The 14,967-nt window shown below is 33.4% G+C and overlaps 2 protein-coding genes and 1 pseudogene across 2 annotated transcripts in view; 2 read left to right on the top strand and 1 right to left on the bottom strand.

Annotated features, from left to right (window-relative positions):
- The window catches only part of LOC129312135 (E3 ubiquitin-protein ligase At3g02290-like), a 41,486-nt gene extending 26,519 nt beyond the window's left edge, over positions 1 to 14,967 (bottom strand). The window contains exons 1-2 of the mRNA XM_054954737.1: positions 14,799 to 14,967; positions 14,070 to 14,135 (exon numbers count right to left, since the gene is read on the bottom strand). The gene's annotated coding sequence lies outside the window, so the exon portion shown is untranslated. The remainder of the gene's footprint in view (positions 1 to 14,069; positions 14,136 to 14,798) is intronic.
- LOC129310829 (uncharacterized) lies at positions 571 to 2,860 on the top strand (annotated as a pseudogene).
- On the top strand, positions 3,001 to 8,381 carry LOC129312133 (uncharacterized). The gene is made up of 8 exons (XM_054954734.1): positions 3,001 to 3,119; positions 3,317 to 4,021; positions 5,137 to 5,329; positions 5,452 to 5,645; positions 6,027 to 6,131; positions 6,729 to 6,868; positions 7,517 to 7,795; positions 7,908 to 8,381. The coding sequence occupies exons 1-8, from the start codon at positions 3,039 to 3,041 to the stop codon at positions 8,170 to 8,172; spliced, it is 1,962 nt and encodes a 653-aa protein (XP_054810709.1). The 5' UTR covers positions 3,001 to 3,038; the 3' UTR covers positions 8,173 to 8,381.

Below are 14,967 nucleotides of genomic sequence, written 5' to 3'. Positions count from 1 at the left end.
AATATGTGGAAGGGATTATTCTTCTTTATAGGATTTGAGGGAGCAGATCAAATGATGTAAGCCAATCTTTATGCAATTATATTTTGTCATACAATTATGCTTTTCAATCAAGTTCTGGAGTTTGAATTTTTAGACATTAGATTTGCAGTGTTAATAGGTACAGTTTCATTTTGTTTATATTGAGTTCTCCTTGAGTTATTGTGGTTATATGTAGATTTAGTTATTCTAACATTGAAGGAGTTTTGTTTCTAATGTTATATCACCAAGCCCATAATAGTATTATTTTATAATGTGTTTATAAAATATTGCAGCAAACATCGTATAGTTCCCTTTTCTTTTCTTTTCTTTTTTTTTTGTCCAGAAACATTATCTAGTATGAAGTCTTGATGGTCTTGTGCATTAAAATTAAATAGCTAAAAAAGCAACTCGCATTCTTCTTGTGTGAAAGGTCGGCGTTGCTTGTGGTGAACTGTCACCATACTCATCTATCTACCTTTGATAGGTAGGGTCTGGCAATCACCTCTCACAGCAAAGAGAAAGTTTTTACACGACAGTGAGTTCATTATATAGACACATAAATCCTAAACCTTAAAAAGGTGCACTCCAACACCCTCATCAATGGCAAAATCATCGAATCGGGAACTTAGTACCCAAAAGACGAGCAAGAAGAAGAACAAGATTGGTCCAGATGTTGTAGCCATGAAAGTTAAGGTCCCCAAAGAAAACCCTTTTGAGACGATTTGGTCTCGAAGAAAGTTTGACATACTGGGGAAAAAACATAAAGGTGAAGAGCGTCGGGTAGGCATGGCTCGTTCTCGTGGCATTGAGAAAGTAAGTGCTTGCTTACTATTTTCCTATTTTATTGTTATTGTAAGGTTTTGTTAAATATTGTCATGAAGGAAGCTTGTAGATTCCTGATCAGAATGGTTTTTTTTTGTGAATTGAATAAATATTTGTTTGCTACTTTGTATCAAATATAAACATGAGAAATTTCTCGTCATCTTATTTCTTTCTATTTTATTTTGCTGTTGTGAACTTATCTTATTTCTGGTTTGGCAGAGGAATAAAACGCTGTTGAGGAGTATGAGCAGAGAGGGAGTCATCTGTGTTTGTGGATAAGCGAATTGGAGAGAAAAATGAAGATCTAGATGAGTTTGGCAAGCTGTTTTGAGATCACAGCGTGAACTCCAGGTGGTTTTTTCTTGGGCTGGTTACAAAACCCATGAGTTTGATCATTTCAGCATTGTATTTTGGGAGTTATCTTCTCTTTCTTAATGGTTTAGGGGCGTGTATTGTCAGAAAAATGATTTTCATTCCAATTTTCACCTTATATATTGCCAGCGTGACTCTTGCTAACATTGAATGCTGAGTTAGGGATATTATTGCCCCTAGGAAATCAATCTTATGGTTCTGTTATTTCATTTATTTATAATTACATTTATATAGGAGTTCATCAGTTTTCTTTTTGGGGCTAAAATTTTTCTTATCCTGGCCCAAAATGTTGCCTTAGTGAATTATCTTTACTGTCTAACAAGTAGCTCTGTATATGTTGCTTACGCTCCAAGCGTACTTTATAGTATTGTTTTATAATCTATCTAAATATATTCTATGGTGGAACTTGGAAACTTCTGAAATCTCTGGTGTGATTGCTCAAATGCTAATCCTCATTAGTTGTAGTTCCTTCTCTAACACTTTTATCTGGGTGTATATAGTTGCGCTCAAAATTGAACAAGAAAAGTAAGTATAAACTTGTCAGATGGAGAAGAAGAAGATTATGAGGGTCAGGAATACAAGGAAGAGATGATTTTGAGGATGAAATGATTTCTGATGATGATGATGCTGTTGAGACTGGAGAAGCTAAGAGTACGTAACATTTGTTTAACTTTTGCACAGTTTTCCTTCTATATATGAGTTAGATAATTGCTAGCAGTAAGTAGAGTATATACACCATTTGATCTCTTGGATGAGAATCAATAATTGAAAGTGGTTTTCACGTGTATATTTGGGGCACCCTTATCTCATTTCGGGAAGGGGACAAATCTAAAAACTTTTGGCTTGACCCCTTAATGAGGTTTGCTTTCTCCTTATTGTAGTTTTGAATTTAAAGTGGGACCATAAAACAATTTTATAACAACTTGGGTTCATCTTTTCAATTTCATTTTCATAATCTTGTAAATTTTTATTTGTTTAGGTAATTCTAAACTATGCCTTAGTATTGTTTCTTTTAGAAGTTAATGCTATACGTCCAGTAGGTATTACGTTTTATACTTGAGGGTACCCATATTACAACCTTTTGTCTTGAGTTTCGTGTTGACGGCATGGTTTCCATTTTGATTTTGCAGACAATTCTTCGTTGTTAGTATTAATAATAATATGAGGATTTCTGGAGAAGAAGGCGAGCCAAATGTAAGATCCTTTTGCTTTCTTGAATATTGCATTTTTCTCTCTTATGATGGCATTATGCATAAGAGATATATCATGTGGATTTAATCTTCCATTTTCAAGGTATAAGCTTCCTTTACAACTGCATTCGTTCTAATAAAATACTTCTATCACCTGCAGAAACATAAAAGCAAGAAGGAAGTTATGGACGAAATTATCTCAAAAGCAAAATTTTCAGGTATGGGGTTTTCTTTAGTCATGGCTATTGGTTTATTTATAGTCTATTTGTCCTTACATATTCTTTTTTTTTAATATGTTCCAGGCCCAGAAAGCTAAAGAAAAGGAAGAAAATGAACAGTTGCTGGAAGATTTAGATCATAAATTCACTGCTTTAATTCAGTCTAAAGTATTATTATCTCTGACTGACCCAGGAAACGAATTCCTTGGAGGCTCTGGTGAACAAGAGTATTACTATTGAAACTAGCAACAAAGATAGCTTATCTGGCACTCAGAAGATAGATGCATCTATGGAGGTACCTATTCATGAGGATTCTTGTAGGCCTTGAGAGCTTCTTCTTGTTGTAATATCCTATTTGTTCTTTGTGGCAGGATAAACCGATGCTTATGACAAGCTTGTCAAAGAACTGGCTTTGGAAATGAGAGCTCGCCCCTCAGACAGGACAAAGACTCCAGAAGAGATTGCTCAAGAGGAAAGAGAACGCTTAGAGCAATTAGAGGTATTTATAAATTCCTTATGCTTGGCAAAGCTGGCTTTTAGAAATGGATGACTTTAACATTTGCCAGTGGATTCTTAACATCGCTATGATTCCAGAGTAACATCAATCAATTGTAATATATCATTTGCTGCCATGGACTTGTTTGTTCCATGGAGTCAACTATTTGATTTCTTTAACCTGTAACAACATAATTTCAGGAAGAGAGACAGAAGAGGATGGCTGCTGCTGAAGATTCAAGTGATGAAGATCATGAAAATTCAGAAAATTCACCAAAAGACAAGCCAAAGTTGCTCTCTGGGGATGACCTTGGTGATTCCTTTTCTGTTAGTGAAGAAACAATGAGCAAAAAGGGCTGGATTGATGAGATTCTTGAAAGAGAAAATGCAGAAGATTCTGCTAGTGAGGGTGGTGAAGCTTCTGATGATTCTGAAAGTTCTGAAGATGCAGATGAAGATTCTGATGAGGATCCTTATGAACATGAAAATAGTTATTCTTTGAAGGATTGGGAACAAAGTGATGATGAGAATATCAAGCCAAATTCAGAGGATGAAGGAGAAGAAGATAGTGGTGATAAAGAGAAAGGAAAAAAGGCAGGACGGCATGACAGGGTCAATGCTGAGAAGAAATTGAATGCTACAGTTCTTATAAATGCCAAGAATAAAGATGATGTTGAAAATGTTAAAAAGGATAGGGATTATTCAGATTCCAAGAAGATGGATTCTGGGGCTAAAAAATCTTCGGCAAAGTCAGACATTCCTTATATAATTGAAGCTCCTAAGACATTTGAAGAATTATGTTCATTGTTTGATAACTGCTCAAATTCTGACATTATCATGGTTATTAACCGAATTCGAGCAAGCAATGCAATCAAACTTGCTGCAGAAAACCGCAAAAAGATGCAAGTATGTAACTATATCCTTGTCCATTAAAATCATATTATCTGTATGTTTGTATAAATTTCTATTTTTCTCTCAACTGTCAGTTAAAGTGGAAGCTCTTAGAAAATTTCATCTTCATAGTCTCTTCTTTTTTGAACGTTAATGTTTTGTGCATGATGAATTAGAAAGTTATGTTGTAATGCCTAAAATCTCTAAATCTTTACCATACAGTTTATGGTTCTTTTAATGGTTTCATGCTTCATCACTTGAGTAATATTACTTTTATAAATATGATGACTGCCTATGGATTTTAAACTATATTGTGTTTCATGCTTGTGCTAGTCCTGACACTTGCATGTAAAAGTATCAAGGGACTTGATCTATAGTCTGAGCTGTAGTAGCTAAAAAGTTTTTGTTAACTGTTTTGATTCAGTGGATGCTTTCTTGAAGGAATCCTGCACTATTGACTAGGTTAAACTAATTTATTGATACAATGAGCCAGCATAATTGATTTCGATATATATTTTGGGTCTATAACTGGAATTGCCTGTTCATGTGCTTGCGTCATTATTTCTATTGAACATCTGTGCATTTATGTTCTTGAAACTTGTTATTGTGTTCCTCTAGCGGAGATCTGGTTACTTTAACAAGAAGATTGTGGATTTGACTCTAACTGGGATGAATTTGGTGGGTTTATGGATAGCCCTTGACTCCAAATTTTCAGTGATCCAAGATAAAACTAGTTCACAGCATTTTGTGGAAGATGGGCTAGTTAACGTCCTTTGGCTATTGTCCAAAAAAAAGTCCTTTGGCTAAGTTTATTGTTAGAACAAGATAAGAGATCTCACCAGATCTTCTTTTGGGGTTAATTTTTATCTGCCTCCCAAGTTTCAGTAATTTATTATAGGACAGGGGTTGTCCCTTATGGATATGCAAAGGGATAGCTCATGGTTATGATGCATTTTCTTGGGGTTTATTCTACTTTTACCATCTGACGTAGCACTTAGACTAACTTTGGACACTTGGACATTAACTGACTCTCTCTGACCTGCTGTTCTAAATAATTTACTATAAAATTGTGTACGATTATTAAAGATTCATTTTATAGTCAATATTTATAACATGACTTCTCTTTGTAGGTATTTTATGGCAATTTACTGCAGTATTTTGCTGTTTTGGCAAATAAAAAGCCATTGAATTTTGAGTTACTAAACTTGATGGGGAAGCCATTGATAGAAATGAGCATGGAGATTCCATTTTTCGCTACTATATGTGCTCGTCAAAGAATAGAAAGGGCAAGAAAACAATTGGTTCAGAGCTTAAAGAACCCAGGTTAGAATGTAAATGTAATAGTTGTATATTCTGTGTTGCCTATTAACAAGAACGTGAAACTGTATATGCTTTTGTGACACTTTTTTTGTTTTTTTGTTTTTAAATCTTTTATGTTGTCTCAGAAAGTAGCAGTTGGCCTTCTTCCAAGATGATATTTCTTTTGCGGTTGTGGTCCTTGATATTTCCGTGCTCTGACTTTCGGCATCCAGTTATGACGCTAGCAATATTATTGATGTGTGAATATCTGATGCGCTGCCCAATATTGTCTGGTCGGGATGCTGCCATTGGTGCTTTCTTATGCTCCATGCTTCTCTCTGTGAGTACATCTTCAAGCAAGATGTTTTATTTGTTGTTTTTATGTTTTGCTGTTTCCATTTGACATCAACAACAATATTCTGGTGTACATTTTTTGAATTTTATCATGATCTTAGTCTTTTTGAATGCTGATAATTATCATGTTGTGGTGAATTAACCCTTTAAACCTTTTTTTTTTGGGCTAAATTATGCTCAACTCCCTAAATTTTTGATCGTCTGCAAATAAACTCTTAAATATTTAAAACTTGACAATGAATTTCCCGAAACTTTAAATGTTGTTTAGATGATTCTGTTGCTATTAATTTTTTTTTCTTTTCATTTTCTAACTTGATACCGTCATACTGATTGATTTGCTTGCTCATGTACTTATTTTGAATTACAGATATTTAAACAGTCACGGAAGTTCTGTCCTGAAGCCATAATTTTTCTCAGAACTCTGCTGGTGATAGCTACTGAAGAAAAATCCATTTCAGGTGAAGATTCTCAGGTATGACTTTATGCTTCATTGACTACAATTTGAAACATAATTTGATACTGATAATGTTTGTGAATGATATGTTAGTTTTTATTTGGGAGGTGAGGAAAGAGGATCGTTAACATCACTTTTCCATATCTTGAGCTGTTATTGGACCTAAATTTGAGAGTATAAATGCAAGCTGTACTAAATGATTTTACATGTCTGGTTTTCAATGTATTGGCACATTTTATTGGAAAGGATAATGACTTCTCTCAATTCTTTTGATGCTGTTATGAAAACAAGAAGACAGATCATGTGATTCCTTTGAATTATAGGTGAATCGTCTCTGTGCTTGGATTTGCAATCTCAAGACATATAGCATGAATCAAAGAGAATCTTATTTCTGAATTTCCATTTAAAATTCCATTCAGATGAGTTGATTGATTGTTATGCAAAAGAAGTTATTTTGGAAGCTAAAGTTTAAATCTTGACTGCATCTATAACCTAGCTGCATCTTGAATTAGGTTTTTATTACTTTATTTGATTTGTGGTGTTGTGTAAGCTTTATGAAGGTAACTAAATTTCATGGAGGCATGTGTAATGACTATTTTAATTGTCCTCCTTCAGTTTTATCAACTTGTAGAACTGAAAACTACCAAGCATCTCTTGCGCATGCAAGAGACGGTAAATGAGGTTAGTCCTTTGGATTTCATAAAGATGATAAACACGCCAGAGGACTCTCCTTTCTTCTCTTCAGATGATTTCAGGTAAACAAACTAATTATGCTGATGGCATACAATATTGGTATTTTAACTTGAAAACATAATATGTCCCCTGAACTATCGTATGAAAGGTAAAAACAATTATCCATTTGTCAAATTTAAACGTTTAATTGTCGAGATTGCTAAGATCTCTTTGAATGAGGGTTGTTTGTCTCAAAATAGATAGCTTGAATTACCTCATTTTACTCAAATCACAGAGGTTGCCTTTTCTTTTCACGTGGTACTGGACATTAAATTCAGTCTGTGGACAACAGTTTCGCCTTTCAGTAAGGCAAAGTTTTAAATTTTGAAGTTTAGGTGCTAATTTTGTTATAAAGTTATAGTTTAGGGGTTAATTGTACTTATAGTGCCATGTTTTCCTTATACACAATTTTGTTCATTACAAGACATTTTCTAGCTCTGTCAATTCTTCGCTTGCTTATGCAATTATGCTTCATAAAGAATCTAATATCTTTAGGCACAAGTTGCTTTGTCAAGATCTGGTTACTTATATTCATGTTGTAGCTATAATTTCAGGCGGAAAGATACTAGATCAAGCAAATATTTATCTATCGTATCTGCAATCCGTTGAATTAATATTTCCCCCCTCAGTAAAGTTTATAGCTTTGTTAACCTTACGTATTTTAATTACAGGGCTAGTGTATTGGTAGCAGTTATCGAAACTCTACGGGGCTATGTCAATATCTATGATGGTTTAAGTTCATTTCCTGAAATCTTTTTACCAGTTTTGACATCATTACGTCGACTGGCAAAAGAGAAAAATACACCAAATGCACTTCATGATAAAATTGAAGATGTTGCCGAGCTGATTAAGTCAAAAGTGGATGAACAGCACACCACTAGGCGACCACTTCAAATGCGGAAGCGAAAACCAGAACCTATCAGGCTATTGAATCCAAAGTTTGAGGAGAAGTAAGCTCTTTGTGTTCATTGCTCAGGTTTTTATATTGAACGTGCAAGTCATTAAACGGGCTCAGGCCTAAAATCAAGCTTTTATTAATGAAAAGTCTAATATGCCGTGCAGCTATGTTAAGGGTAGAGACTATGATCCAGATCGTGAACGAGCTCAGAGGAGAAAATTGTATAAACTTTTGAAACGTGAATCAAAGAGGGCTGCTAGTGAATTGCGTAAAGACAGTGCTTTCTTGTATGACGTGAGGGAAAAAGAGAAGGCTTTATATGATGAAGAAAGAGCAGAGAAGTATGGAAGAGCAAGGGCTTTCCTTCAAGAACAAGAGCATGCTTTTAAATCTGGACAGCTGGGAAAAGGAAGCAAGAGGAGGAGGTAAACCTGGCTTATGATGATTCTATTGCTTGCTTGTTTCGTTTTCTATTTTATTACATTAGTCGTTAGTAATTATATTAATTTGTTATCAATTTTGATAACTTCCTATATATATTTCGATTTTATGCTTAAAGAACTCCATCTTTTTACAAGATTTCTGTAGAAGAGGGGATCAAGATATATATGGAGTTGAATGCAAAAACTTATGAGCCATCTCAGATGCATGTCATCTCCAGATTCCATATCTAAAAATTTGTATCCGTGCGCGCGCGGTGGTGTGCAGTGCACAACTTTCAATTGGCCACATGAAATTTAATAGGACAAAATGGATCTGAAAAAGTAAGGGAAAATTACACCCAGGTTCAGCAAAAGAGAATTTATTATTAAGGAGTCTTATAAATTTACAAAATACTCTCAAATTTTAAATTTGATGCATTTATAATTTGATAAAAGGTATTAACAATTGAACAATGGGTATTTATAATTTGCAAAGGAAAATAGCCATTGCTTAGTTATTGATGTCTTTTGTCAAGTTGTAAATGCACAAGATTTATGAGTGTTTTATGAATTCATGGGACTTTTTAAGAATAAGTTCTGTTCTGTAAGACATAGGTGTAATTTGTCCAAAAAGTAATGGATAAGGCATGAAGAAAATTGTTATAACGAGCGTTTTTTGTTAACATAATTTCGCTCCACTCCCCCCACAAAATAAACATAATTTCAATTTTTCTTTTTAGGCCTTTATCCCTTCAATTTGTACCTTGTCTTTCTAATTCTCTTAGTAATTATTTATTTCTATTTAGTATATAGAATCTGTTTCCATTTTAAAAAATTGAAGCGAAGTTTTTTATGTTTACTCTCTTAACTTATTTGGTCCTCTCATTAATTTATAGATATAAATATAATTTACGCACATACTAAAGTTTTTATTAACACTTTTAAAGATTGTCAGGTTCTAGTTACACACTCCCGATGGCATGCACACATTCAATCATTCAGTGGAATAGAGAAAATTCCATATGCTTAAAAAATTGGTTTAAAATTTGGAACAGAAGAAAAATCATTGAAAGAAGTCGAGAACATTTTACTTAAATCCAAGTTTGAATTTCACTGATGGCACTAAATACTACAAGTCTCCATATTCATCTCTATAAGCCCAAGAGCCACTTCTATTAAATTTAGCTACATCATAGTAAGGCTACCTTGGCATACATGAATGAATATGAAGGAAATGAAAATATAATGGTCTTGTTTGGTATGATAAAAGAGTTTTTTGATAGAATTGAAATTGAAATTGAAATTAGAATTGAAATCAAAATTAAAATTAAATTGAGTTTTAAAAGTGTGTTTGATATAAAGATGAAATCATGATATAATGTTAATAAGTATATGTATTTAAAATAAAAAAAATTAAAACACCCTTTATTTTATTTTTGTAATGAAAAACTTAACAATGAAAAAATAAAGAAGGTACTTTTAAACTCAAAATATCCTTTTATTTATTTTTTTTAATGACACAAGTCAATTTTATATTGAGTTTGTCAATTTCTTGACTGTTACAATAGAATTGGATTCCATCAATTTTGATAGAATCAAATTTCTTTAAGAAAACAATTCTAGCATACCAAACAAGTTAATTGAACAATTTTATGTTTGATTCTATTTCTCTACTCACAATTCTATGATATCAAACATGGCCAAAAGAAAATGAAAATAAGAACGAAAATGAGTTCTTTTTTTCTTTTTAGTACAAAAGGCAAGCAAGAAGCTTGGAAAAAGAAATTACACTAGAACAAAGAAATCAGGAGACCTTAAATAAAACCAACTAACAGGTAAAGCCAAGAACCGTCAAAAGGGGAACTTAATTTCCTCCAAAAGGCCCACGTGAGCCAACTTCTCTACAATAAGTAGGCATAACCACACCATGAGCTTCCCTGGCAAGTTTATCAGCCACTTCCAAACATTCCTTATAGGCATGAGCAATCTTAACATCCCAATCAGAGAAAATAAGTTCTCTAGTTTGTTCCAACTTTTCTCTAAATATATTCTCACAACCTACATCTCTCATCAGAATATGGCTTCAAAAAAGTCAATCAAGAGTTTGATTCTCGAGAAATCTTTTAACTTGCAAACTTTTAAACCTGTTTTTATTGCTAAAATTTTTGCAATGGTTATATTCATTAGGCCCAAATTTCTTTGAAAACCACAGATCCACAAACCACTAGAATCGCTAATTACACCTCCACATGAAGCTTGTTTTCCAATGGTTATGAAAGCATCAGCATCAACTCAAATAAAGTCATGTGGTGGCAAACTCCATTTCATTTGAGAGCTCATCAGAGGATGAAAAATCTTGCGTTTTAATCTTCCATGTGTTGATTCCTTAGTGAGTTGTGCAGTTGAAATTTGGATAATTTCATTTGATGAAGAAGATTTTCTCTGAAAATTTTTTTGCATCTAGTTGTCCAAAATGTCCAGCAAACTGTACTAAATATTTTAAACCAAGGCCACTGCTACTAGTAACGTGTCCTGGGGTTGTGGGTTGAATTCCATTTAAGCCACAACTGTAAATCATTACAAAAGAAATTTGGAAACATGTTAGGATTTAAACAATGACACCACACAATTTTCGCTATCTCACAATCACGGAGAATCTGTATAATATCTTCCTCTCTCCCACACTCAAAGGGACATAAATAATCTAGCATGATGCCTTTCTTAGCTCCAAGGGAATTTGAAGGAAGTCTCTCATGAGACACTTGCCAGAAGAAAGTTTCAATTTTCTTAGGAATAGGCCACCTCTAGAATTTAACCCTCCTAGGCTAGGTTCAATCAGTTTCCAATCTCTGAAGGAATACATAACTAGAGTTGACAGAGAAATTAACATCCGACGAACCCATCCAGCTATACATGTCTTCACCTATAACTTTAGAAGGGTTGATTTTTCTAAGCTAACTGACGATATTAATAGGCAAACAATGAAACCATTTAGATATATCCCAACCACCAGTACTATCAACAAAGTCTTTAACCATAGCTCGTGGATTCCCTATATTACTCCCAGCAATGACATAGGTAATAAGGGGTTGTTCCAAATTAGCCCAAAAGTCCCACCAAAATTCGGTTTCATTTCCACTCAAAATCTGTTGAAGTCATCCCACACTTCAATAATTCCTTCCCAAGTGGCTGATGAGCACTGCTTCTTCAAGATTGTTAGATGACCTCCTTTATCCCATTCATATTTCGCTTTAAGACGCTACACCTAAAGCTACTCAGGATGATAAATAATTCCCCAATAGAGTTTAAACATGAAGCTCTATTTTGCTTATGGAGATCCTTGAAGCCTAAGCCGCCTTCTTTATTGTCTCTTTTAAAGTTCCTCCAAGCAATAAGATCGGGTTTTCTTGCTTCATCAAATTGATTCCACAGAAAATTTCTACTAATTTGTTCAATTTCACACAGGATTCCTTTAGGCAACAGCATAAATTGCATGTAGTAAGTAGGGATGGCGGACAAAACTGATTTGATGAGAACACTTCTGCTTGCCATATTTAAGAAGTTGCCTTTCCATGAAGATAATATCTTCCTTACCTTATTAACAAGGGGTTCAAAATTAGTTTTGGTTGGTCTAGTGTGGAGAAGTAAGACACCGAGATATTTTTCAAGGTCACCAGTAAGTCCTATCGCTACCTCCTAACACAAATCCATGGGTATATAGATACTCATATTTGTAGAATAAAAGAGTTTTGACTTAATCATGTTCACCTTGTTGATAAGACTCATATTTTACCCACTTTATCCATTCATTTAGGACCCATTTTGAATTTTTTATTTTCCATTTTGGTGTATTTATGATGTCAAAAGCAAGAAAATTGCCTAAGGGGCAAAATTGTGCACTAGAGATATTTTGGTCAAAAATTACACTTCTTATGAAAAATTGGGTTAATGTTGTATTCCATATATTTTATGTCTAGAAGAATGAATATGAAATTAGTTTTTCAAAATTCAGTTTGGTTTGAGAGTTATAAAATAAAAACCACATTTTAGGATTGTTGACCGAATTAGAGTTTTATATGCTTGCATAAACTTTCACATGTCACTACCATTGGATTCTACTTCATTAATATTTTCCCATGCTAGTTAATTAATTCTATGTGAAAGAATTTAATTATTAGGTCACATGAATATTTGACTTTGCTTTTGTATTTATTTTGTGACTTAGATAGCACATGTGGATTTGGACTTTTGTAATAGGTCAAGAATCATAGAAGAAGGCTAAAATAGGCAAGATTGGCATCAGTTTGGGGCTGGAAAAGGGAGAAAAATCAGATCATTTGATGAGATAAATGAGAATATTCTCACTTAGGATATTTCCTTTGAGCCAATAAGAAATAGCCACCTATTTGAGCATGTGGGAAGTGTGTGCCTCACCTTAGCCTTTTCTTTTTCTTTTTATTTTATTTTATTTTTTCCCCTCATTTGCAGTTGGAATTGCACGGACAATCAGCCTGTTTCACTAAGGAAATAACCTAGCCACTACACACACAATCTCTCACCACCTCCTTCATTTTCATTTTACATTCTCTCTCTTGTTCTTTATTTTCTCTCATTTTTTCAGCTATGGCAGCCCCTTTCTCTCCTCCATTTCTCTTCATCTAACTATTGGATCATCACCAAATCACTCCCATGCTTCTTCTCTCACTCCCCTCTGCACATCCCCACCACTTGATCATCCATTTCATGCTTCATTCTTTACTTGGCTCTATGAATGGGTTTGGCCAACTTGAGCTTTTCATGGAGGATTTGAAGAACTTTAAAGGCTAAATCATTTTGGGTGCTTGGAAGAGGATGAAAGTTCAATGAACCACTTGGATCTTCAACTTTGTAACCCTTTTATTTTTCTCTTAATTTTTCTCTATTAATAGATGTAACACCCTTAAATTTACAGACCGATTTTTCACAAGTTATTAATTCAACAAATCCTTTTTTTTTATTTTTTATTTTTTTCATTGAACCCTTATCATGGTAGAAAAATTTCTACCACGATACATCCAAGACAATATACCACAGGTCTTAAAATATCTCAAAAAAACAATTAGAACCATGAGGGACAGACATGATCCTCATAGCATGTTATTCAAATCAGATCATAAATCAAGAGCGACAGACATAATCCTCTTGGTCATATAAATACTTTTAATAAAAAGGATTAGAGTTTACATGCTTCACAAAGAAGATATGTCCTAAGTTGGCACAAGATACATTGTATAATCTAAAATAAGAGGCAACGTAAAAGATGGTGTCTCATACACCACAGTTACACCTCTGGTGCTTTCTCGGCCGGACTCGCTCCTGTAAAAATATTAACCACGAGGAATGAGACTTAAAAGTCCCAGTAATCAAAAATTAATATGTAATGATGCATGCGGATGTAACTAATCATGCGATTGCTAAGTGGGCACACAAAACATTTAACCGAACAATACTTTCAAACAAACCAAACAAGTATTTAATTTGCATGACTGCACCTTATATCCTCCTTTCGCCATGCTCGGACGCCAAATCACCCGGCCAAAGGTGAGTTGGACCAAGCGACACGCCACTCATTGGGTCCAATGAGGGCTTACCACGTGGTAATAATTAACCGAACAGAAATTCCCATTAACACCATACATTAAAATACCCTGACAAGTCATGCATCATTCAAATATCCAAACAGAAATATATCCGAACAATAATATCTCATCATGATAAACAAAAATAAATTTTTAACCCACTTGGCAATAATTTCAAACAAGTATATACAGTATTTATTTTCAATAATTCATAATTTTTCCAAACAACAAAACAACACATAACCATTCACAAACACACTCATCACAACACATTAATAATGGTTACCTTGTGTCTTGAATAACAAGTTCCCCTTCACAACTCCTTTTTCACCACTATCTTTGTCAATATAATCTACATAATTATTTCACAATACTATATATTAATTTTACATTAAAATAAATAACTCTAATTTAAATAGTTAGAAAGTCTTAGATCTATAATCCATATTAACACTAATTTAAGATTTATGCCTCATTTAACTTCCCAAATTCTTTTCTAAAATTCTCGTACCCTAATAAACTATTTTTTTTATCCTCAAATCACTTCTAGTATCACAATTTCATCCTTCTATATTCTAAAAATTCGTCCAAAAATAAATTAAATTTTTAAAATTATCCTGAAGCCTCAAATCACCTTTCTATAACCTCAAAAATACCTATTCATACTTAAATAAATATTTAATAATCATAGGTTTATCCCTACATCTCAGATTCCACATAAATTCAACCATATAGATCTAGATTTTAACTCAAAAATTCTTAAACATGAGTTTCAACCTCAAGAAAATATTCTATAATATTTATTATATCCCTAAGAGTTTTAATCTATATTTTTAATCCATCATATCATCAGATTTACTATCCTATAGAAAAAATCCTAATCAAAATATTTACTCTATCCTACAAAATAATCATATCACTAGAAAGCTAATATTATTAAAAAATAACTATAAAATTAATTTTGTAATTAAATAAATTTTTAAATGCTAATCTAAACAGGAAAGTTAGAACATACCTGAAGAAAAAAGAAAATAATCTCCCCTTGCGAGAAAACGCCGAGCAACGTGAGAGGAAGAGAAAAAAATAATATAAAAATGGGATTGTGAGTCCCAAAATTATATAAAAAAAAACTATAGGTTTGAATTTAATTATTCAAACCTTTGGGCCCAAAGTTGCAATTTTCT

This window comes from Prosopis cineraria, unplaced genomic scaffold (genome assembly GCF_029017545.1).
Source record: "Prosopis cineraria cultivar Desert tree isolate PC_DT_omini unplaced genomic scaffold, ASM2901754v1 PC5, whole genome shotgun sequence".
NCBI classification, from domain to species: domain Eukaryota; kingdom Viridiplantae; phylum Streptophyta; class Magnoliopsida; order Fabales; family Fabaceae; genus Prosopis; species Prosopis cineraria.
Note: the sequence above shows the minus strand (reverse complement) of the source record. Positions and strands in the feature narration are given on the sequence as shown.